This window comes from Neofelis nebulosa, chromosome 7 (genome assembly GCF_028018385.1).
Source record: "Neofelis nebulosa isolate mNeoNeb1 chromosome 7, mNeoNeb1.pri, whole genome shotgun sequence".
Classification (NCBI taxonomy): domain Eukaryota; kingdom Metazoa; phylum Chordata; class Mammalia; order Carnivora; family Felidae; genus Neofelis; species Neofelis nebulosa.
Genome location: NC_080788.1, coordinates 75,950,141 through 75,976,232, shown reverse-complemented (window position 1 = coordinate 75,976,232; position 26,092 = coordinate 75,950,141). Strand labels below are relative to the sequence as shown.

At 40.9% G+C, this 26,092-nt stretch overlaps 1 protein-coding gene across 4 annotated transcripts in view; it reads left to right on the top strand.

Moving 5' to 3' along the window:
* The window catches only part of STXBP6 (syntaxin binding protein 6), a 251,046-nt gene that overhangs the window by 59,138 nt on the left and 165,816 nt on the right, over window positions 1-26,092 (top strand). For all 4 annotated transcript variants that reach the window (XM_058738697.1, XM_058738698.1, XM_058738699.1 and 1 more), the window contains exon 2: window positions 20,063-20,251. In XM_058738697.1, coding sequence (XP_058594680.1) covers window positions 20,098-20,251 — 154 coding nt within the window. In that variant the 5' untranslated portion in view covers window positions 20,063-20,097. The remainder of the gene's footprint in view (window positions 1-20,062; window positions 20,252-26,092) is intronic.

Sequence of the window (26,092 nt, the reverse complement as noted above, 5' to 3'; positions counted from 1 at the left end):
GGAGGAATAACATTTTAGGAAAGAGCAGAAATAGTGGAGCATAGCTTGTGCAGGAGACCAAAAGAATGGTCAGAGAGATTGGACGAAAACCAGAGTGCGTTGCAATTCCCAAATAATGTGCCGGGCACAGTGATAAAGCCATGCACCCGTGGTACCAAAGGGAAACGCCCACCACAGGCTGGAGAGCAGCTGCGGGAGGAAGAACTGTATTGGGAGGAGGCCACCAGGTGCCTCGGGTGCCACATTGCCACTTTGGAGCTGGGGGTGGATGTAGAGGATACGGGGTGGGGGCGGTCTACCAGCTCTGTAGCCAGAAGTCCTGTGTGAGCAGTAGGGCCCTCGAGGCTGTACAGTCACGGAGAAAAGGCGGTTCTGAGAGATGTACTTGTCTCTTACCAAAGTTTGTCTTCTAGGCATTCTTTTTCTTTCTCTTTTTTTTTTTTTAGATGACATCTTTAGTGTAGTTTGATTTTATGGGAATCATAACCTTGAATTGGTTGATTTTTCCCCTTACATAAAGTACAGAAGTCATCTTGCATTAATATGTCTTTTGACTGGATTTGTTTTGCCTTTAGGGGCGATAAAAGCTCAGTGAGCTGGGCATCTAACACAGGCAAGGAAAGTTCTCTGTTTAACTCTGAACTTGCCTTTATTTTACTATTCGAGCCCCTCAGAAACAACAAATTACACCTTCACACTGATTTAACTGTGCTCTCCAAATGACCTTTGTGAACTGATTTGGACAGGTGTTAGACCTAAGATATGCATAAAGAAGGTGGGACAATTATGTGCAGATTTGAAGTCATTCACCAGTGTTCATTGCTTTCAGTAAGTTTGTTTTTGTTTTTTTTGTTGTTGTTGTTGTTAACAGGTAACCACAACCCTTTTCACTTAAGGAAAATAGGAGTTTTTCATAACCTTGTGTATGAGCTGTGTATGCCCAGTGAACCCAGGCAGCTTCCTTTCCTCTCTCCCCTACGTCTGACCACCCTTGCCTCAATCTATAGATCAGTTTTCTCTGCAACTTTTGCTTCTATGTGATCTGTCATCTCCTCTCTGCCTCTCTCTACATCACGACTGACACAGCAGCTCCCACTGCTGTTTGGGGATTGGCTCGGTTTACTTTCACAGTCTGACCCAGCTTATCTTTTCAAGGCAGCCATCTTGTACCAGATTGACTCTCCCTGGGTCGCAGGCCCTTCCCTGTTGTACTCAGCTTGCACTGGGGGACATATACCCATGTGGTTCATAAAAGCAGGAGATTGGGTAGCTCCCCTCTGAAGCATAAAGTGAGAAGCAAAGATTCCTGGGTTGTGACTTACTCAGTACACTCCTTCCACTCCTGGCCCATAACTTGTTTCCTACACACAGTGCCAAAGATTTTCTCTTATAATGTAATCCACTCATAGGCAGAATTACACATTCACTTACCCTTTCCCTAACAGAAAGCATCCCAAAGTCACAGCTGCTACACTGAGAAGTCAAGGGGCTGCTTACAAAGCATCATCCAACCTGAATCCACAATTCTCAGCGATGTCCATTTCAATTAAAGTCCTCTCACAATTAGTCTAGCCGTGGACTGGCACCCGGAGGCCAAATATTACATGCAACACTGACATACCCTGTGTTCAGTGGTGGACATTCTTACTGTCTTGAAACAGGGGAGAAGAAATTTCCACCTCTTAACCTAGCTATGAGAAAGACACATCATACATTGGTCACTGGCTCAGCCTACACTCTGTCTAGTAAAATAGAGCCCACATCTGGTGATGGGTGGCCTCCTTGCTGGCATTCTAGGCCAGAGGCTTGGAAATAAGGTTTGTTGGAGGATCCCTGACTCCTAAACCTTTGGCTTGTTGCCTCACTTCTTTTACCACGAAATGAGTTCCCTGATCTGCAGACAACTACTCTAGAGTTCTCTGTAGCGTGTAGCTGCTGTTTTCTAACTGTGCCTTTCCTTGTTAAAATCTGGTTAGAGAGGGGTTTGATTAGTTGTTTGTTTGTTTTTTTAATGAATTCTTCAGTATTTGATGATGTGACATTGAATAGAAATATCAGCCCAGTTATGCATCTCAAACCAGAATCTTTTTGAATTTTTTCCCTTCAACCCTTGTTAAGAATTTAGAGCACTCTAATTTTGTGATAGAGTAGGTATCTATGGGGCTTGGATTCTGTAATCAAGCTTGTTTATTTCTGAGCTTTCTTTCTTGGCTAATTTCCATGTGGTTTCTAAGTTAATTGCATAGGGAAAAAAAACCCCAAAATTTAGTTTTCTGCACTGTATTGACATGACTTTTGCATTTGCATTTAATCATTTGCACTTTTTCTATCTCAGGAAGTACAGTGAGCTGTCTTCATATTTATATACCGTAGAGAACTATCAGATAAATTAGGAGTAGAATTAGAATAGAGGAAATCAGCATAGTCATTTGGTAAATAAGCATCAAGGAGTGCTGCAGCCATCAACTGACACCAGATAACTTCAAACTAAATAAGGCATTGGAGTGTGTGTGTGTGTGTTTAAACATGTTATTTAGTCTTAATTTAGCTAGTAGAAGTTCCTGATTCCCAGCCCTGCACTCTTTCCCTTCTGTACGTCCCAGCTTTTGCTAGATGGGTGTTGAGCTCACCATTGAGAAACCATTCCATCAACCATCACATTGATACAACTATCCAGAAGCATAGGGACATATCTGTGTTTCAGGAAAACTCACACATGACCCACATACAGAGTTAACGGACTAGTTAAGTAATGGTTTCTAGTTAGGTATTTTCATATAGCGAGTAAAAGAGATGGTGATGGTCCTGGGAATGATCCTTTGGCATCATGCAATTATGGCTCCCCCAGTATTTTTGAGATGAATACAGAAATCTAAGAAATCTGCGTGGGCTATGAGTGATTAGATGTAAAAGTTCTTGGAAAAAAACAAAATGCAGATCTTATGTTTACGCTCTCCATATGAACCAGAAGAGAGCGGTGGTTACCAAGAGCACCCTTGCAGGGTCAGAACCCCTTCCAGCATAGCCTCCTGACCATGCCCACCCTGCTGTACCTCCCTGTGCAGTGGTTATCTTGAGTTCTAGCACAGACTTGGAACATAGTAGACACTCAATGAAATGTCTTGTTGAAAGGCTGAAAATATGGATAGGTAACATCTCAGCCTTCAAATTTCAGGAGAACACTGATTCTTGAAGGTTCTGTGTAGAGATTAAACAAGATGCTAAGGAAAGGAAACTACTAGGCTAGTGTTTTAAGAATACCAAAAGAGTAGATGAATATGCCTCTTTGAATGATGTGACATAGATTAGAAGTATCCAGTCAGTGGATGCATTTCAAACCAGAATCTTCTTGGATTTTTTCCTTTCAACCTTTTTAAGAATTGAGAGCACTCTAGGGGCACCTGGGTGGCTTAGTCGGTTAAGCGCCTGACTTCAGCTCAGGTCATGATCTCACGGTTTGTGAGTTCGAGCCCCACGTCGGGCTCTGACAGCTCAGAGCCTGGAACCTGCTTCAGATCCTGTGTCTCCCTCGCTCTCTGCATCTCCCCCGCTTGCACTCTCATGCACACTCTCTCCCTCTCAAAAACAAATAAACGTTAAAAAATAAATAAGGGGCGCCTGGGTGGCGCAGTCGGTTAAGCGTCCGACTTCAGCTCAGGTCACGATCTCGCGGTCCGTGAGTTCGAGCCCCGCGTCGGGCTCTGGGCTGACGGCTCAGAGCCTGGAGCCTGTTTCAGATTGTGTCTCCCTCTCTCTCTGCCCCTCCCCCGTTCATGCTCTGTCTCTCTCTGTGTCAAAAATAAACGTTAAAAAAAAATTTAAAAAAAAAAAAAATAAATAAATAAATAAATAAAAGAATTTAGAGCACTCTAATTTTGTAATAGAGTATATCTACTCTTGTTCCACCTTCTTAGGGTAAGTTCTTAGCAGTACAATTGCTCTTGTGCCTATTTTCAGAGCTTTTGATAAGTTTAACTGAAGTGTCCTCCAGAAGGCTGTACCAGTTGGCTGTATGCAAGACTGATAGAATCCCCACCCTCTACATTTCACCTTATTACAATCGTACTTATGTCTCCAGTGCCTGCTTGGTGACACTTGGTGAGGGTAGGGGTGTGTGTGTGTGTATGAGAATATAAAGAGTTTCTAAAACTTCCAAGATGACTGTGTGACAAGAATATTTGGCTTGTTTTGGTCTCTTTTGATCCACTTGGTTTAATTCCTTAAAATTCGTGTGATGATTTCTTTATCTCTGCTTCATTCTCCCATAGGGCAGTACCTTTTTTTTTTTTTTTTTTTAACTGTGCTCGTCCTTTCTTACACAGTTTTTACAACATTCCCAGTCATTCTAATTAATTTAGTATCCATACCAGATTCTTTGGAATCAATAACCAGAGAGGAATAAATTAGAGAACAGGCCAGAGTCAACAAAAAGCAAGGGCATTTTGGATGATGGTCAGTTGACATTATTAAGTCTCAGTTTGGACAAAAAAAATAGGGAGTGGTGGGGACTGATGACTTTGGGGACACATTATAGAGATGGTGATTGTTGGGGGCAGGTGCAGGCCTGGTGCTTCCAGATCCTCCCAATTTTCAAGAGACACTGGAAATTTGTTTCACATAAAATATATATGCTTTTAAATGTGCATGGGCCAAGAAAACTTACTCTTACAAACTACTCACTTATGTGCTCAGGTCTATATCCATGCCTACTTCCGTTAACAGTTGGGGGGATGAACACTTTGAAAGAAAGCAGTTTTTCTTTCATCTCCTGCTCTTTCCCCTCCCCTCATCCCCACCATGGACAGTTGAGTTTATATTTGTCTCAGACACCTTTTTCCTGTGGCAGCTTCTCTGGGGGCATTTCATTTTCCCCATACTTGTACCCAGAGTTTCCGCTTGCTGTTCTGAAAGTGTGTAAGGGCTGCACAGAAATGTGTCCCTGAGGTGTCCGTAGGTGAGGATGTGTCTCTCTTCTGGCTGAAGCGGTCCAGGGCGTGCCCCTGGTGAAGATCAGAGGCGGAACCTGAGGCGTATGTTCTAGGTCATCCACTCAGAGCCAGCCACTTCTGTGGCTTTCCATGGAAGTTGGATCTCTCTGTGTAATCCGTGCAGGCAGACCTAATTACATTCTTTAATTACATTTCAAGGGTAAGCTTAACAGAGTTAAGTATCTCCTGATCACCAGCCTCTGAAGGATTAAAATACCTGCCTCTTCTGCTGCTGTGGAGCAGAAGTTTTCCATTCCTCATTTAGTCTGGTGGTTGTCTCTTTTCCTTGTCTTTCTTCTTGACCAGACCTTTCTTTCCCTTGAATATTTTTAATTCACCTGTAATTTCCATCTCTTGCGCAGAGCTCAGGTCATAGTAACTACTCAGTAAATGTGTGTTGAGTGAAGAAGGACAGGGACTGTCCCTAGATGAAATTTCTTTGTCACCTCTGATGGTACAGAACAATATGTGCCAGAACAGAAATAATCATCAAAGCCAAACAAACATCCTCTTAGAAGGCTTGGAGAGCATCGGCTCCACATTATTTGATTTTCTTCTCTGATGGTTAGTGGTGAATGATAGTGACTACAATTCTTTATCCCTTTGCCTAATTGCTGAACCCACAGGACCTGTCTAAATTGATTTCTTTTCAGCTACTGCATTGACTTGTTTACTTGTTGATTGTTTTTGCACACTAGAATGAAAGCTGCATGAGGGGAAGGATTGCGTAGGTCGCGTTCCCCTCTTTGTCTGGGACAGTGCTGAATATTGAGTGAGAGCCTGTGTCTTATCCTGGCTCTGTTCTTTGTGTCTTCGTTTCTTTTCTTTTCTCTTTTTTTTTCTCTTTTCTTTTCTTTTTTCTTTTCTGTGTCTTTTTCTTTTCTTGCTCTTGCCTTTTTTTTTTTTTTTATGTCTATACAATTCCTCATCTTCCTTGGGTCACAACACTCCATCCACGTTGGGACAGGCATAAATTGGCTCTGTCATTATTTTACTACTGAAGCTGGCAGGCAGTTTCATATGGTAAGAGGGGCCCAGTGGAAACAGGACAAGATTACAGGAGGAAATATCCTCTCTTTCCTGGCCAAGTCCAGCAGAGTCAGCAAGGTAGGTAGTTCCCTTCTCTGAGCCTTGTTCCCTTTACCCATCAAGGAGAGGCAATACCTCCGTACCTCCCTCACAGGGTGGGAAGATGCCATTTGAGGAAAGCTTTGTAAAATGCACTGTGATGTGCACATGCTTTTGCGGATGTAGTAGGACATGCTTGCTTCCATGTTTGTCTGCCTTTCAAGGACCAGGACAACTCAGGTGGGAGGAGGCTGACCCAAAGAGCTGATTTCCTAACCCCCTCCTCCAACACCACAGTCTTGTGAAGTGGCTGATACTATCCCATTTTATTTTATTGCATTTTATGGTATTTTATTTATTTTTTAAGTAGGCTCCACACCCAAAGTGGGGCTCAAACGCACGACCCTGAAATTAAGAGTCCCATGTTCTACAGACTGAGCCAGCCAGCCGCTCTGATGATATCCCGTTTTAAAAATGAAGGTATGATTCTTAGAGATACAGAATGTAATTTAGGATTATTCAAAAAGTAAAGGCAAAGGCAGAGCTCAGACATAGATCATCCAATGACAAATCTAGCCTTCTTTTCACCATCCAGCATCTGGAAGATTAGAGCATGGGAGAAGTGGCCATTGTGCCTTGGCCCCAGATTCTGGATCACATGTGTTTTGAACATCTCTGTAATTTGTTATCGTGTAACACCATAAACTCATACTAGTGTTAACCTGAGTTAGTATTAAAGTAGTATTCAACTGATAGATTTTTCTTCCCTATCAAACATCACACAGCTAGTTAGGTCAGAAGTTAGTTATTTTTTGGAACATGCTGATTAAAAAAAGGGTTGACACTGAATGACAGGAGAGCTGATTGACTGGGGTAGAGCCTGCATTTACATATGGACCTTGAGCCTGACCTGGATTTACAGGCTATTCTGTGGCATCCCAATATATAGAGCAGGATGCCTGCCTACCTACCCATTCCTCTCAAGTGAGCTTGAACCATGATTGGGTGCTGGAGCCTAACCAAGGCATTCTATTTTCTTGCTCCTAGGGAGTCTCAAGTGAACCTGTAAAGACTCTTCAGTTACCCAGTAGGACCTTGTGCAGCTGCATGTGGGAATCAGGATAATTCTGGCATTTCTGAGAGCATTTTAATAGAGCACTGATTACAGATTGCAGGCACCTGGTGGTGTTTTTGTACTGAGGCTGAAGGGTGCAGTTCGAAAGACCAGAACTGGGCTTGACAGATTCCTATTTTCCTATCCTGTTGTTTCCCAGGGTCTTGGAACCCTTACAACAGTTGAACCAGGCTCTTGGCATGGTTAGCCTTCACTTTCAGGAGACCACCAGTACCAGAGCATTAATTCCCAGGCAGATGATGGTCATGTGACTTTGCCCAAGGCGTGTTCTCCTTCCAAGGGCTCAGAGCACTGAGACTGTAGGAGGAGCTCCTGTTAGTTGGGGTCAGCACAGAGCCCTCCCTGTAGCTTGGGACTTGGCCAAAACTATTCTGTGCTTCTTGGACTGTCTCAGGCTGTTCCACTTGGGCAGGCCATCATTGCTTTTGGCCTTGACAGCCAAATGAGAAAGCACAAACTGTGAAAAGTCAAGAGAATAAAAAGGTGATAGCCAAAAGTTGAGGTTTTGAAATCAATGGGCTAGAAGTATTCTAGTCCAATACTTAATTTCATGTCAATTCATAAGAAAAAGAATGAATCTGAGAAGAGTCCTCCCTGCGATAAATGAGGTTTTTCTCTCTCTTTTCACCTCCCTCTGGCATACCATGTGCTCACACCTTCCACAAACTTGGGACGGCTCTAGTAACTCGACGTGAAAGAGCATTGCAGCCAAGCAGAGAGCAGTGGCTAGCCCTAGTCATGGCCTTGCTACTCTACTTACATGATTTGGGAATTTCCCTCCGGACTTCAGCTTTCTTATGATTTAAGAGAGGGAATTGTTGTGCTAGACAGCACAAAGGTCACTTCCAGCTATGAAGATTTTTTCAGCCTAAGAATGCCAGCATACTAACTTCTCCATGCCTTTCAGCTGACGTATAAGCTGCTGGTGGGTAGGGCCCCCAAAAAAGGTGTCAAGGAACGGTTGTCAGTTGGCTCATCTGGAAGGTCTTATGCAGATCCTTCTCATGAAGTCAATTGAATGGAATTCCCCTGGTTGGCCTTTGACTTTTGCGAAGCCCATGGCATTGCGGCCAGGGAAGCAAATAGGGTTTCTTGAAGCAGTAGCAACAAAAGACAGAAGGCACAGAGAGAGTCTGAGGGAGGAGGCAACAAGGAGGGTCCACGTTGTGTTTCTGAAATGCCAGAGGCGGGTAATACAGCAAAAGGAAGTGGAAAGAAAAGTTTCCCTTGAGAACCAGCAGAAACCTTTGATATGTGTGCCTTTCATATTTAAACCTTTTCCCGTTTGGATAATAGCCTACAAGGTTCATAAAACTGCCTTGTGGCAGCCATCCAAGACCCTCCCAGGAGAGGGCTCCTGTTGTAAACCGCTGGTCTCCGAAGGAGGGTCCTGAGCAGCTGTGATGAAACTTTGGGTGGGCATTGTCCTGTTTACGGAGACAGACCTATTATAGACTCTCTGCTGCTGTGTTTCCAACTCCCCACTTTTTATCTGTGGAATCAAAACAAGCTCTATTCTGACTAGACTACGTGATCCTCTTTGCCAACTACACAGCATGACATGCATAACCGAGATGAACAGATATCCAGAAAGAATGACTTCAAACTACAGCCTGATGCATTATCTTTGTAGCTGCTGGGCAGGGATGATAACAGTATTTTGTCCCACCAGAAAGCAAGGCTGATCAGAAGGAAAACTGTGAAGGAGATGAATTGGTCTTGACTTACCTAGAATGCATTTCTGTCTACCTCACCTATCCTGACCTTTCTCATTTGTTCAGTGAGATAGTGAGGAAGAGCAGACCGCTGGAATCACGCTTCCTAGGTTCAAATCCCTGCTCTGCCCTTTTAAAGCTGTATGAATTAGAGCCACTTATGTAACTACTCTGAGCCTTAGTTTTCCTCTTTTGTAAAATGGAATCTTGCCCTCCGCCCCCACTACAAATGCATTAATGAGGATTTGCAAATACCAAAGTCCCACATCTAAATGTATGCATCTCGAGTCAGAATTTGAGATAGCTAATGGGGAAAGCTTTTGGAGGCGCAGTGGGAATGTTTCTGGCACCGATCAGATCGTACCACACAGGTGCACAATCATGAAGCTGACCATCAGGGAGACCGGTTAAAGTTAAAATCACATTCCTTGGCCAGATCCTTGTGAGACAGAAGAGTTTAATGACCTTGTTGAAAATCTTATTTGAGACATCAAAGGACAAAGTGCCTTACCTTTTGAATTGACATGATAAATATGTATAAAATGGGTACAGGACATGCCACATTTCTCCCGTGTCCCCCGTTACTGTGAAGGACTTCATGTCAGGGTGTAGCTCTGATAAAATGCCAATTACAGAAATTGTTGACATTCTCTCAAGAAATTATAAAGTGATGATATTCTTCAAATCAGAGATTCAAGTAGAATTTTAGAATTGATGTTAGATTTAGAGATTATTTTGAGAAGCTTTCCTCTGATTTTTAGAAAATATGTAAACTTGTTTCCGCTATATTTTAGGTTTTTTTAGGTTTCATACACGTACAAAAGCCTTTTGAAAAGGCTTATTATCTTTTTGGGGTCATATTCCACATCTGTTCTAAAATAGAAGTAGGTGAGGGGCGCCTGGGTGGCTCAGTTGGTTAAGCGCCTGATTGGGCTCAGGTCATGATCTTGCAGTTTGTGGGTTCGAGCCCCGCATCGGGCTCCATGCTGATAGCTTGGAGCCTGGAGTCTGCTTCGGATTCTATGTCTCCCTCTCTGTCTCTCCTCCGCTCGTGCTCTGTCTCTCTCTCAAAATAAATAAGTAAACATTAAAAAAATAATAAATAATAAAATAAAATAGAAATAGCTGAACCAAGAGAATTTATAACTTACCTAAGATTTAAGTCAACAAATACCTGGTTTTATTTTTTTTTAAATTTTTTTTTTCAACGTTTTTTAATTTATTTTTGGGACAGAGAGAGACAGAGCATGAACGGGGGAGGGGCAGAGAGAGAGGGAGACACAGAATCGGAAAGAGGCTCCAGGCTCCGAGCCATCAGCCCAGAGCCTGACGCGGGGCTCGAACTCACGGACCGCGAGATCGTGACCTGGCTGAAGTCGGACGCTTAACCAACTGCGCCACCCAGGCGCCCCAACAAATACCTGGTTTTAATAAAAGTTTCATCCTATGTTTGCTGGAGAATTTACTCATTGGTTTCTTTGTTTTTAATGGTTGATATGTTTGGTCTTTTTTTTCTTAATCCATAACTTCTGTATAAACTTCTGTGAATCACACCCCTCCTTTAAGAGGAGAAACTATTACCTAAGTCATTGTTAAATGACAGAATTTCAGCTGAGTGAATTGAAAGATCCAATTGGCTTTTTTCAATGATTATGAGCTGGGCAGCAGTCTCATCTAACAATAGGACGTAGCTTCACCAAGCTATCAAAGAGAAAAGGCTTTTAAGGGCAGATAAAGGGCTATGAGAGAAAATTATTAGCAAATAATGAAGTGTTGTTTCGGGCAGATTGTCCTCCTAAGGGTATTGGAAGGATCCTATGGAGTGCTGACCAGGCAATTCCAGGTTGACCAGTTAACGTTAAGCTTCTGGGGGGTTGAGACAGCAGTTAGGTTAGGTATGAAGTCTTGGTTTGCTGAAGTGGGGGGATAGCACAAGCAACTCTGGTGCCTGCTGTCTCCTTTTCAGCATCTTCCACTTTGTTTCACGTATGGGTTTAGTGTTTGCCTCACTTTTCTATCGTCAGTGCAAGTAAAAGAAACATACTAATTTAGCAAACAGTGCAGAACATAGCACATAATTAAACAGTTTATTTTCACATTGTCTATCCTCATGTGGCTTTGTCCCTATTCGGTTGGAATAGATTTGTCAATTGCCAGTGTTGTCTGCTATAAACAATGCTCCCCAGGCCAATATATTGTTTTCTTGGTTTGCCAACTAGCTGTTGGACACCACAGTGACGTGAATGAATGCTCAGAGATTGAGACGTGCCAACAATTTAAGCTCCTTTCAATTCTCTTTCTCTCACAACCCTTTGTTCTTTCTTTGATATGATTAAATTCATTTTTAAGGCCTGCTCACATTTTGGGTTGATAATCCTGTCATAACCCAATGAGTACACCCCAGCCTGCCCTTCCTAGTGGTTTATTTCTGCCCATTACTGTGGAGTCGGTATATGGGCACTGAAGAACCCACTTAACTAGTCATTGGAATTTAAACTTGTGAATGTGGCTTATTTCTGGCAGCTTTTTTGTTGTTGTTGTTGGTGGTGGTGATAGGTTTTTTTGGCTTTGTTGTATTATTTGTTAAAGTTTTGGGATATAATGATTGACAATAAGGTTAACAAGTCCACCCACAATATGAATAAACTTGTGTAAACACAGGTCTTAGGGTCTGGGTGTAGAACAGGGTTTGTTCTTTGGATATTAAACCAACAAGAATAATGTGCTTACTGAACATATAAACACGGAAAGAGGAGATGAAAATAGTCTAGATTTATAACTGCAGTAGACGTGAGTCACTGGCTTTGGAGGATCCTGTGAACATGATGTCTCCTACACAGGGAGGGGTAGTATATACAGGAAAAGAAAGCCAACCAAGTCTCATAGTATTTGGTAGCCTGATGGTGGGGAAAAACTTGAAAAACTCCCTCTTCCCTTTCCTTAAAGAGTTAAACTATATTTTAGGGTTTGTTTTTTGTTTTTTGGTTTTTTTAGAGTTTCATATACTTTAAAAGTGTAAGTAAGCCATGACCAGGGGGGATGGTTGTGTATGGTTGTGCTGTTTTTGCACTGCTCCAAAGGTGTGTATGTAAGGGAGCAAGTGCAAGCTGACGTGTGGCTCGTGTTGCATTCACCAGGCCACGGGCACTGGCATGGGGCTGCGTTTGCTCGGAGGAGAAGGGGCCATTTTCTTCTCACAGAAATGGCTTCCGGGCCTTGTCATTGTTAATAGCATTTGCTCCTTTTTCTCACGGCTTTTTGAAAGTGGGAATTCATCGAGTTTCACCTTTGGGATTCCCAGCACCATGTCTGGACTGGAGCTGAAAAGAGGCAGACCAATAATTAGATCTCAATAAAATATATTTTGATATGTCTTCCAGTTTGAGGAGAAACAGTGCACCTCAAAAATAAAATGTTTAGAGGAACACTGTAGTCAGGTCATAGCAGAATAAGAATACTGCCCCGCAGAATTGATTTCTGACCAATTTTCTGGCTTCAAAATCCAGAGCTATTTATGTTAACATTTAGGCAAACTTTTTTTAATACATTTTTTATACATATAAATACATATAATTCATGAGCTCATTTTCTGTTTTGTTCACTTCCTTGTTTTCACTCTATTGTGTTATGATCATTTTCCACATCAGTATCTGTAGCTCTGTGCCATTAATTTTAAAGACTATGTGATATTCTCTTGGATGATGCGCTATACTGTATTTAACCAATGAAGATTGGCTATTGATAGATATTGAGATTGTTTCTAATGTTTTTCTCTTAAAAATGAATCTGAAGTAAGCATGCATTTATAATACATACAGGCACACAAGCTCACATCATTTTCTTCCATTGTGGTAGAAGTTCTGGTTCAAGGAGTTCTAACTCAAATATTAATTTCTGTGAGTGAAATTATAATTTCTTCTTAATCCCTGGACCAATCGAGGTGGATTAAAAATGGCATGGTTTACCATTCATAAAAACACATACCTAAAAAGCCTGATTTACAATCTTAAAGCAAACTTTGGGAGATACATTTAGCGGCTATCTTGATTCCACGCTTGGAATTGAGCATAGAAGTGTTTTTTGTAAATCATGCAGTGCTCTGCAAACCTCAGTGACTCATTACTAGGGCTCTACGGAGTATCTGCCTTATACTCTCAAAAAAATGTTTATAGAGTCTTATTTTATAAATATTTCATTAAATGCAGAGGGAAAACCCCAAAGACAGTGGTACTGACCTGGTTGTATAACAGAATAAACGAGGAGATGATCAAGAAAACAAGTCCAGGTCCTTGCCCTTTAGATCGCCTCTGTGAACAGGTCCTAGGTACCTCATTCGATGCTGATGTACAGTCCTTGTTTGGAATTTGTCCTTTATGGTATTTCTATGTCTGTCTACAAGTATTTTTCAAATGGAAAGAGAAGATTTTTAGCTTTTATTCATATAATTTTTATTTTCCTGTTTAGAAGTTTCTGGTCCCTCAAGGATACTTTTTAGAGGGTTTCTTTTGTTTCTTGTTTTGTTTTTTGTTTTTGTTTTTTTGTCTGGTTGATTGGTCGATTGTTTTGGGATATGACTTATTGATTTAGTTCTGATTTTTGCAAGCCCTGTGAAGTCTTAAATACAAGTTCTTGGTCCGCCATTCCCACCTGGTTTCACAACACGCAGCCCCTTTCCACAGGCCTTGTGTCTGCCATGAAGAACAATGGACTTAACAGTGATTTCAGTTTCCCACTTTGAATGTTACCACCAGATTAAAAGTACATGTCTATTCTAGTAGTATATCAGACTCCCTCTTTGGATCCCACTAATGCAAATTTTTAGTTTAAAGTAGTATTTGAACTACATGGAAAAATTGGCTGGTGGACTGAGATTTTTATCTGATTTATTTAAATTTTCTACATGCTTGCATGCCATAAAGTGGCTGAAATTTTCATCTTGAGAACTATCTTATCAAGGAGTGAAGTCTACGTAGAAATTTTGTATATTTGGTATCAGTAACTCTTACTTGAGTAAACTTTTATAAAGGTAATTTGACCTCCAATTATCTCATTGTGCTTAATATGTGAAACCATTAAAAAATAGACTTTTCACCGTGTAACACATTGCGTGTTTTCTAACTACCAGGTGAAGTTCTTGGATTTTGGAGCAAAATGAACATTTTTACATTATTTTTAGGTTTAGTGATTGCTTGATAACCTCTGATGTGTAACATTTAGTGTTTATATACTGTGGAGTTGACAGGAAGCAATTTAACATTTCTCTACTTTGGTTTCAATATTTATAACATTGACCCATTTCTTGTCAAGGTAATTGTGTTTTCCTGTCAAGACCTGAGGCTTGGAGAAGAAGCAAATACAGTTAAGCTGGAGTTTTATTTATCCTTTAGAATATTACATTGGGCAGCATCGACGGACAATAGTGAACCAGATGGGATCGGTACTGGGACCCTTTTAGGAGGCATCAGAATCATTCATGCTAGAGATGATGAGAATCCTAACAAGGCAGAAGATGCAAGAATGAGAGGGATTCTGATGGAATCCAGTAAGGTTACATCAAATCCACAGGACTTACGAGGTAGAGGGTGGGGTTTGGAGGGGTGAAGGAAGACGCAGCGTCTAGGTTAACTCACAGTGGAAGTGCTCAGATGGCAGCTAGATAAATGGATTTAAAGCCAGGAACACGGTGGAAGCTGGATGCATGATTAGTGTCCGCAAATTAAAGTTGCATTTGTAGAATTTCAAACACAAAGTGGTAATGATAGAAGTCCTTAGAGAGTAACCTTACTTCTCTTATTTCTAGGTTATTGGAGGTCACCTCACCAGAGTTCACATGCACTAGTAAAGACCAGCCAATTCTCCCCAAAACTCTTCCAGGGTGACATCACTTTCACTCTTTACTTGGAGAATTTTGAAACTTGATATCAGCTTGTTATGAGTGCATCTGCTTCAGGGTCAGGTTATATTAACTGGTTAAAGACAGTGGTGTCTAAAACCAGGGATTCTGGTTATTCACTGCCGATGGGAATATACTACCGTAGAGTCCAGAATACTTGTATTGGCACAGCTAGTGCCAAAATATGATCAGAAGATTGCATGCTAAACATGCGGCCTAGGGGAGTATGGGTGGCTCAGTCGGTTGAGGAGCATCTGACTCCTGATTTCAGCTCAGGTCATTCCAGAGTCGTGGGATCAAGCCCCGTGTTGGGCTGTGTGCTGAGCATGGAGCCTGCTTAAGTTCCATTCTCTCTCTCTCTCTCTCTCTCTCTCTCTCTCTCTCTCTCTCTCTCTCTCTCTCTCTCTCTCCCTCCCTCCCTCCCTCCCTCCCTCCCTCCCCCCCCCCCCGCCTCTCTCACACAAATGATTTTTTAAAACAAAATAAAAAATAAACATGAGGTCCAAACAGGGAAGTTCCTGAAGTTAGACAGATCTGTTTACCTTGATAATATTAAGCTAAATAGATCAATGTATCTCACCAAAGGAGCTCTTGGTTCTCAGGTGAGAAATACTTGAAGCCTGTAGGCTACACCCCATGTCTGCATGATAGCTGCAAAGGGAAACTGTGGCTAAGGGCATCTGCAGTTTTAACTTGCTGGAGTCCCTACCACTCTTCCTTATCTCCTGACCACAGAGGACACGTATCCATTCCATTCCTGGAAACCAAAGACATTAATGTTGGAGTGAGAAACATCTGCCTTGTGTACCCTTTACTCGTGTACGTCAGCTGCTCAGCTCTGAGGTCATAGGAGTTTACTGCTCCTTCTCTGAAGGTTAATCTCATTTCCTGGTTACTTGTGGGAGTGGAGGGCTACCTCCCCACAGCAGCCGTGTACTAAGGCAAGTGGATATGGATTAGGTGGTTTACAGCAAGAAGATAAATTAAAAAACCCTGGGAAGGATTAAACTAACTGAGATTAGTTTCTACAATTACCACTTAAGGCAGCCAGCTCCTTTGACTTGCAAATCATATTGTAGGTTGGTTTCTTGGATGGAAAAGCTTTGTAATTATAGCTTATAGAAGCTGTGGACCCGGAAGAGAAAAAAAAACTTCCATGGGATTGTAGGGGAGGAAAAATAATTTTGCTTCCCCCTTGAGTTCTGAGCTGAGACTGCTATAATAAAAGACAGATTAATAAGAGAAAAACAGAAGTCTATCAGCACACATGCCTCATGGATACATGGGAGATACCCAGGGAAGAATGAGTAACTGAAAATCCTTAGTATTCTAAACCTTAGAATTCAGGATTAAATACTGTCTCCACAGGCAAAGAGGAGGTAGGCCTCTAAGGGGAGAGGAAATGATTTTTAGGAGAGATTGAGTGCACCCTTAGAAGAACAGATGGGAAATATGAGAGTTTGTGAAAAAGTCTGTCCTGGATATGGTGCCCTCTCCTAGTCTCTCCTGGGACAAGAGCCCATCTTCTCTGGTTGATGAAACTCTGGGAGAGGGGATTTATTGAGCTCCTTTTGGAGGATCTGTCTTTAGCAGATCAGGGGAGTTCAGACAAAGCCTCTCCTTGCATTTGCTGCTTTTCAGATGCCTTCTGCCCCAAATAATCAAAATATTGAAGTTGCCTATTTTGGGGCAGCATGTCCTGCTACATTCATTATGATGTAGACTAGAATACCTGCAGTCATTGGTGTTGTATTCGTCTTGTTTTCTTACAGTGGGGTCCCAGTCTTGGGCTGGACATTGATTTACCAACAAGATGTAAGACTTGATAAAGCTGCTTGCTTGAATCAAGAGAGAAAATCCTGTTACATGGCTTCCTGTATTCTTTCCGAAGAATGCATTTCTTTCCATTCCATACTTCCTTGTTAGGCTGTTGATTTTTAAATTAGGCATCAGGATGGCTGCATGAGAACCAGTTAGAGAATTGTTTAAAATACAAATGCCAAGATTCTAATTTGGTGGGTGTAAAGGAGGGGACCAAGAGTCTGCATTTTTTAAAAGCTTTTTATGCTGAATTCAGATGTGTCCTCAGGTTGGGAGACACTCTTATAGATTCTTGCCATGAAACTGCACAAGTACCCTTTTCCCTTTCTGATTCTTTCCTTTCTGATCCACTGTACCTTCGCATTCCCAGGATGGTGTTAAAAAACATGCACGCGTGAGCCACACAGGTGGCTCAGTCGGGTGAGCCTCCAACTCTTAATTTTGGCTCAGGTCATGATCTCATAGTCGTGGGATCGAGCCCCATGTCAGGCTCTGCACTGAGCATGGAGCCTATTTGGGATTCTCTCACTTTCTCTCCCTCTGCCCCTCTCCCCTGCCCACTCACTCTTTCTCTAAAATAAAAAAAAAAAATTCATTTATTAAAACAATAAAAAAACATGCACACATGCCTGCCATGGCATACACATCCCACAAAATGCATCCAATAATCTCCTACTGGTGAGTTTCCTGAGGGCGAAGCCTATAAATTCATCATCCTCGTAACAATACAGAGCCTTTCGTAAAATAGACCGTGTGTCCATATTTAGAGAGTTTCAGACCATGAATGAGGAAAAAAGCCGTGGTAAAGTTGAGTTTCTCTTTTACAAATCCCTTCTGGTATGGATGGCTACATTTGCTCAGCTTCTACATGTTCAGAGGGCCTTTTATTTTTCATGCTGTAGCAGAATTAACTAAAATTTTCTAAGAGTTTATTATGATTCAGACCCTAGAATAAGTGATTTGCATGCATTGTTTCATTTAATTCTTTCAACAGTTCCATCAGGTGGGTGAAGATCTAAGTTGCAGTTAGTAAGCTGAGGGTCTGGAATTTTAAGATATTTATCCAGTCACGTATAGGTCTTCAGTGTTGGAGCCGGAATTTGAACCCAGGTTTGTTTTGATTCTAAAACTTGTGCTCAGTGAAGTACCTGGTTTTATGTTTCCTGGTTTTTGTCATGTTTTGTTTGTTATTGTTCTTGGCTACTGAATATCAGTATAAAAAAAAAACAACAACACAGTAAAAGGTTATTTCCATGTCTTACCAGTTTCTCAAAAGAAGAACAGAATTTTCTAAGAGTTTGGTAAAACAGGCATATTCCTTTTTTTTTTTCTGGCAGATTTTACACAATAAAATGATAGCTTTTTATTTCTTTTAACCACAGTTTTAGAAAAACGTGAATCCAAAATAGGAAAGCAAAAGCCATAGCACAGTTGGGAAGGCACTGGTCAGAGAATGCCTGGTGAGTTTGGGGATATGACATGCTTTCAGCATTGCTTCTAGAACGTTGGAAGCTGTTGCGCTCCCACTGGCTCGCTTTCTCACTTGTTCCCAAAGGGTGAGAAGTGAGAGGACTTTTTTCTCGCTCACTTTAAAAATGTCCCTGTAAATGATAACACGCTGCCTGGGAAAGTCACAGGGTAAAATCATGGGGGTGTCGGGGGGAGGTTGTGTTTGCTAACTTCTGGGAAATTGCAGGCTATCAGTCAGTGGTCAGCACATTGAAAACCAGGCCCCTACACTGTTGTCATTATGTTCTCAGCCAGTGTGAGGAACCTGGTGGCAATGAGAAAATGTCATGACCAGAGCACAAACGGATCTGGGTATAGATCAGTATAATATGTAGTGGAGACATAGATGGATATAATAAAAAACAACACTTTGTATTCTTTACTCTTGGTGCCACTAAGAAAACCTGTTCTGTTATAAAACTGAAAGTAGGAGATTTTTTTTTTTCTTAACCAGAGGAATGCCCTCTTTAAATATATCTCTTTTCTACGACAGAGTTGCTGATGGGTAGCTATGTTGGTAGCATTTGTGAATCTTGCATTGGGAAGAGTGATCCTATGGTTTTCCCTCATAGAGCAAAACCTTTGATGTAGTCAGCAGTCAACTCCTGGAGAACAGGGACCATGTCTTAAACATTTCTTGTGTCCCTAATACTGAGCCTAGAGATGGCACGTAGTGTTTGTTCACCAACCGGCTCAATTTTACAGCAGGCTGACCAACTCTTTGAGCTGCTGTTACCATATTTGGCTGTGCTGTTGACCCATTTGCGCTGTCTCTGAATACTCTGTATATATAACCCAAGTGACCACCCCACAGGCCCCGTCTGCACCTTTAGTTTTGATTTGTTGGTTAAACAAATTTTGCTTAGTGATTAAGACACAGACTGTAACTAGGATAATGGCATAGAAAATGTCTCATCAAGTTGCTGTTGAGGTTTTTGGATAATAGGGTTAAAATTCAGAATGACCTTGAATATAATGGACACAAATAAGCAGAATTAAGACCATTAAGGAGGTATAACTTCTGGAAAACTAAATATAACATGGGGCTGTATATATGTGAGTTTGGTAGCAGGGAGAGGAGGGACTCGTTGTATGAGTCAGCAACATACTGCTTTATCTTCTTAATTATTGGGCACACACTGCCAGTTACCCACAGGAGCATAACATGTGGGCACTGCCGGGTAACATTTCCAAAGTACTTGGCATTAGTCAGACATTTTTTTTTTTTTAATAGAATTTTCTGTCCACTCTGGCTGGAGAAAAATGTGGAGAATTTGTCAAGGGTCCAGAGCATGGCAACTCTGTGCAGAGGAGTGCTGGAAAATAGGACCCACTAAAAGAGGCTAATAAATAAGGATTAAATTATTTAGCGTGATCCAAAGCAGCCTAACGGGTGATTAAATTAATGGTCTTCCGTAGCATGTATGGTTATTATGTAGAAGATGATATAATTATTTCCACTGTGAATAGAATTAGGGAAATGGATTTACATTAGAGTTAAAGGAGATTTTGAGGCAGCATTAAAGAACTTCTTGATTAAGGATTGTTGGACAGTGGAAAGACTTCTCAAATGGAAATGTGAAACCATGTTTCTTACAAAATAGGCATGGGGGTGCGTACCGCCCTCCAGTTACCATTAGATGCAGTTGGGGTGGAGGTTGACACACTTTCCAGATAACGTTCCATGCTGTCCGTCTCACATCGTATTTGACATTTTCAGCGAGTACCTCAGGATTCCCTTTTGTTTGTGTTTTTCACAGGTAATACAAATGTGCAGACCTTGCTTTTAATGATTCTTCAGTGCGTTTCAAGCAAGCGAGAGTTTAAACTGCAAACCGAAAATTACATCACCTACGAATCAACTTGCTGCTCGCTGTCACAGGAGCCCTAGAATATTGTCAGTTCAACTTGCCTTCTTCTTTTTCTTCTTTAGAAAACTCGCTGTGCGCCCTCCTCGACTGTTCCGCAATGAGTGCCAAGTCTGCCATCAGCAAGGAAATTTTTGCACCTCTTGATGAAAGGATGCTGGGAGCTGTCCAAGTCAAGAGGAGGACAAAGAAAAAGATTCCTTTCTTGGCAACTGGGGGTCAAGGCGAATATTTAACATATATCTGCCTGTCAGGTAATGAAAAACAGACCTTAAGAACATTTAAACAGCTTCATTTTAAAGCAGTTAATTCTAAGGTATCCAAGAGCTGGGTATACCCAGCTTTTGCACACATCTGCTCTTCCAGTCATGTTTCCTGTTTCTCTTGATGTCCCCTCCGGTCCTTTTTCCTAGTGGAACCTCTATTTTTGATGTTGCTTGGTGTAGGAATGGGAATGAAGTTCATTTTTCAACATAGTTTCCAGTTCATGAAGTGCTTCTCTTAAGGGGCTGACAGACGCATTTGTTTGGCCATACTTTCCTTCACTAGGACATTGACAGAAAGTGGGTTCTCCTTTAGGACTTTTTGCTTGAGGATAATTCCTGGTATCTGGATAATTGTCATTACCACCAGCCTGAGTTTCATTGGGTTTCTTTTCCTTAACCGTTTCCAATAATCAGTAATAGTTTGTCTCAAGATAAATATGGACACCTTAGGGAACATGAGAAAGTAGGTGCAGTGCCCAAGTCATTGCTTTGCCTGACAGCTGTCCCTTGTCAGGAAGAGGCATCTATTCTATTAAGCTTAGAATTTTGTGGGATTATTTTCTTTTCTCTTTCTGCTTGTGATTGTAGATGTGTGGGACTTCCTGTGGATTCCTACCAAGCTTTTGAGATAAAATTTGGATAAGTTTTCCATGGAGTTGTGGTGATGCTAACTAAGCTGAACACCTGAGGCATTTGTAATAAATCTGATAATACTTCTTGTAACTGGGCAATGGAAGAATGAAGCTTGCCTTAATTCATCTTTTTTTTTTTTATTTCCTTCACTTGTGGCTTGGGAATAAAACTTGATTTTTGGACCAACTTTTAGATTAAAAAAAAATAAGATTCTTAATTAGTTTATCAGAATTCACTTCAGTGTGTAGATAGGTTTTTTCCAGAAAGAATATGTAAAGATAATGACAAGACAGTGTCTTAGTTTATAATGAAATGATGACATAGCTTTTTGGTAAGAATGTCTTCTCAGTGGTTAGAAGAAAGCTTTTATTTAAGTGAGTGTGAAAGAATTGACCTTGAGTTATTCGTTTTTCTTTCTGAATTCCAAATTAGGATTAGATTAATAAAATTTGGTTATTGGAGGACATTTGCATTCCCCTAGTGTGCTGGGTAGTGCTTGGCATTTAATAGGGGCTCAATTAATATCTAATGACTAAGTGGAAGAAGGAAGTAACCTTTCCTAATACCTTCCTAGTATTGTGTTAATGAGCTTCAGGTCTTGGAAATATTTTCATAATGTTAAATTTTAATTCTAGAGTTTTGTTTGCACCAATAATGAATAGAATGCATGCTAATGAATTTTGTTTTGTGTTTGGGCTGAGCTGAATGTGAGCTGAGTATGGGCACATAGCGACTCTAATTTTATTAAGTTTTATTCCATATGTGTTTCATTGAGATTTTCTCTGAAGCTGGGTAGTTGAAGAAAAAGTGGACGGTCTAGAAGTCACTGGAGTTTTGCCTAGTACATACCTTTGACTGGAAAAGACAGCAGTTCTGTTTGCATTTGAGGCATATGCTACTGTCAGCCTGTTTCTGATCACAAAATCTGCAAGAGTGATACAGGGACTCTCTGCCTGCCTCGTCTCAGTGAAATAGCAGAGCCGTTTCCCCCGCCATGGGAGATAATGACCTAGACTTATCCGCTATCTGCGTTTCCCTTGTAGATTACCAAGACTTTAGTTTTCAAGTTTGAAACGATGAGAATTCCTTTTTCAGAATTCCATTCTAATGGAGGAAAATATCTTGTTCTCATAGTCTTCATCGTCGTTCTTTTCATGGATTTGAATCACAAGAGGATAGGTTGATAAAGTAGACCTGACAGTTAAGCAGATGGTTTTATGGAAATTGGGGCAGGAGATGACCAGACAACTTTGACACCCAAGTTTTTTGCAGTTTGATTTTTTTTCTTATAATGGAGAAAGGAGCAGCCTTCTTTATTTTCTAACTTCCATGAAGCTTAGAGGCATAAGGTAATGTTTTACCTGGTAAGTAATTAATTCCTCAAATATTTATTAAGTATTTTTTATGTGCTGAGCACTCTAGGTGCCGGGCATGCAGCTAGGAGAAAAAAACTCACGAAGCTTACTTTGTTTGATGGAAAGGAGCAGTAGACATCAATCAACCACTCGCTAAAATAAACATAATTATTAACTGTGAAAAGGCTCAAAAAGAACAATACAGTGATGCAAAAGCATGTGTGAGGAGAATTTGTCCTGGCTGGGAGAACCCAGAGCTGCGAGAAAAGTAGGGCCTCCCTGGTTCTGAAAAGGCATGGTGTGTGTGTGCAGTGAACGTTCCTGGCAGAGGGAAGGGCCGCCTCATTAAAAAGACTTGCGCCGGATTTTGAGTTGCTCCTTTTCTCCCATGCGGTCTCAGGATGACCCTCTTGTAGCTCAACTCACAGAGGTGGCTGTGAAGTGAAAGCCGAGCCCTGGAATGACAGCCTCCTTCCTGCTATTAGCGTGAACCACCTACGCCTTCTGGGAGACCAGGCTCTTCTCTTGTGGTTTGGTTGATGAAAACCAGCTATCCAGTTGGAACAGGCAAGATTTGTTCAAATTAGGGCAATGTCTGAAAATAATATTTAACCACTTTTAAGCAGTATAAAAAGTTGAAAAAAAATTTTTTAGGGGAAGAATATCTCAGCTTTCAGACCTTGCCAGCACATGCATGTAAGCATGAGTGTTGTACATATCCAGTGTCTTTTACTGATTTGTGTGTGTGTGAGCCTGGCAAATTTCAGATCTGAGAGGGTGAGCCTGTGATCCTCAGAGTTATTATTTTCAGAGCGAATTGCATGTCTTTTGGAGGAATCCAGAAAGATGTTGGAGCAGGGAAAGTAAGATGATCTTTCTTGGGTTATTTAGCTGTGATTGTGTAAGGAGAGAAATAATCTCTCCAGTTCATTTCTGGAGCCTTGGAGTAGAATTTGAATGTTTCTCTTTAGACTTCCCAAATGGCTTCTTGGATGGTGTGCAAACATTTATTTACTGACATGCTTTGGTTGATTCGTGTTCTCAAAGCCTGTTTTTCACTTTTTCTTTTTGGCAATGGCTAAAATCAAAAAGACGGACAATACCAAGTGTTCGCAACCACAGGAAGCAGTTTGAACTCTCATACTTTGCTGGTGGGAGTGTTCACCAACTGCTTTGGAACAATTTGGCGGTTTTTTGTAAATTCAAACATGCACTCTGACTCAACGACTATATTCCTAGTCATTTACCCAAGAGAAATAAAAAAACATACCCACATAAAGACATGTACATTTAATTTGGTATTTATAATAACCAATACTCAGAACTCAAGTGTCCATCTACATGTGAATGAATAAACAAATTATCTTCTATCTATGGAATACTCCCTAAGAAATGAATTGCCAGTACATGCAGCAACATGGATCGCTCAAAAGCCTTATGTTGTATGAAAGAAAGAAAAGACAACATGCTGTATGATTCTATTTACATGAAATTCTAGAATGGACAGAATTTAAGCTGTAGTGACAGAAAGCCCACGGGTGGCTGACAGGGTTGGGGTCAAGGATTGACTGTAAAGGGGCATGAAGGAATTTTTTGCAATGGTGTAAGTGTTCTGTATGTTGACTTAGGTGATGGTTATCTGGGTATGTATCTTTTTCACAACTTATCAAACTGTACACTAAAAATAGGTACATTTTATTATATGTAAATATATCAGCAAAATCTATTTTTTTTAATTTTTATTTATTTTTGAGACAGAGAGAGACAGAGCATGAACAGGGGAAGGGCAGAGAGAGAGGGAGACACAGAATCGGAAGCAGGCTCCAGGCTCCGAGCCATCAGCCCAGAGCCTGACGCTGGGCTCGAACTCATGGACCGCGAGATAGTGACCTGAGCTGAAGTCGGACGCTTAACCGACTGAGCTACCCAGGCGCCCCTCAGCAAAATCTGTTTAAAAAAAACAAAACTCTTACAGAGTCACTAGTGGGATGATGGTAAGAATTTATTAACCTTCAGGGTGCCTGGGTTTACTCGTCGGTTGAGCGTCCGACTCTTGATTTTGGCTTAGGTCACAATCTCATAGTCCGTGAGATCCAGTCCTGCATCAGGCTCTGTGCTGGCAGTGTGGAGCCTGCTTGGGATTCTCTCTCTGAAAAATAAATAAGTAAACTTAAAAAAAAAAAAAAAAGGAATTTATTAACCTTCTTATGTCTCCAGCCTCCTCCTATAAGGAAGACAGAAACCAGTCCTCTCATTCATACAGATGAGAAGTTATCCTACACAGCCTTTTTGAGCCCTCAAACAGAAGCAGCTGTGTGTCAGGGAAATCTGTGCTTGAATCTATATGATGTGAATGTCAGTGCATTCCAAGTTCCTTATTGCACCTGACACATTGCCAAGTACAGACACTACGCTTTGTGTTTAACTAGAAGATGCTATTTAAATTTGTGGCTCACTACATACCTGTTTAGACTTTAGACTTTAAAATTTAGAACGGTTAACTCATTCAAAGTATAATGCAAGCCCCACCCCCAAGAATTTCTACAGTTGGTGGCCCCTTCAGTGAAACTTGGGTCTATAAAACTAAACTGGAAACATGCTAAGAAGTTAAAAACCAGTTTATTAGTAGAGGCCAGTTAGCTACTGAACATTCCATAATTTCATGCTTAAAATCTATTTTCCCAGTCCTGTTTTAATTCAGTATATGCCATGTATGATGCTAGCCTTCACATCCATAAATGGATAAAAATCTTTACTTGGCTGCTACTCATTGTCCACATGAAAAGGAGTATGAAGAAATTTCAATTTTTGTGATTAATACCTTCTTTTACGTCTTTTGTTGAAACGAGATCTTTATCTTTTGGAAATGACTTTAGATGTTTAGAGAGCAAAATTTTCTTATTTAAAAAAAATAGTTCTGAATGAACTTTGATGAAATAATTTATGTAAATGGATCCCTGTGGAAGGTAGTTACACGGGATAGGAGCCTCGAACCTGGCAACACTACTCTTCATCTCCGCAGTTGCCAATCCTACATGTTCCTTAAGAGTCACATTGGGAACTTGTCAAAATCCAGATCTAGGTGCTACTGCAGTAGCACCAGCAGGGAGTGGTAAAACTTACTGTATTTTGAACGTGTGACCTCGAAGATACTGAAGCCAAGGTTGAGAAGTTTCGTTATGTTGGGGAGTTCTACTCCAGGTTGTCTCATTGGTGTGCTTGACGTAACAATACATTTTTGCACTCCACTCTATCCAAAAAAGTACTTCTTGGCCTTGCGTGTTTTGTAACCATGTTCAAACCTCTGAATTTTTCTGGGCTTCGGTTTATTTACTTGACAAATTCAAAGGTTCCTTTGGGTTCTGAGGTTCTAGGATTCTGAACCCGTTGGAAATTTTTACCAAATCGGATTCTTATTTCATACATGGCATGTAGGGAGAAATTCAGGCTGCTAATAAACCAAATGGACACTTAGAGCATTTATGAAGGTTCGAGAGCATTCTTTATAGGTTGTTACTGGAATTAAGGTAAGGAAAGTTAATTTTCAGCAGTCTGACATAGAAAGAAATTCTTTTCACCCGCTTTCTAATTCTGACAGGATCTCATCTCAAGGTCTGTAAATAATGGGAAAGAGAAGGGAAGACTACAAGACGGATGAAATTTGACCTTGATAGAAATGGTTTCTTTAGGAATGGTGAGTTAACTTTCCAACAGTTTTTTATCCAGGAAAATGAAAAAATTCACTCTGAACTCAGAGGTATACAAACATATTCACAGTAAAAGAAGAAATACAAAACAACTACAATAATTATATATTTATAATTCTGTATTATAGAAGTAG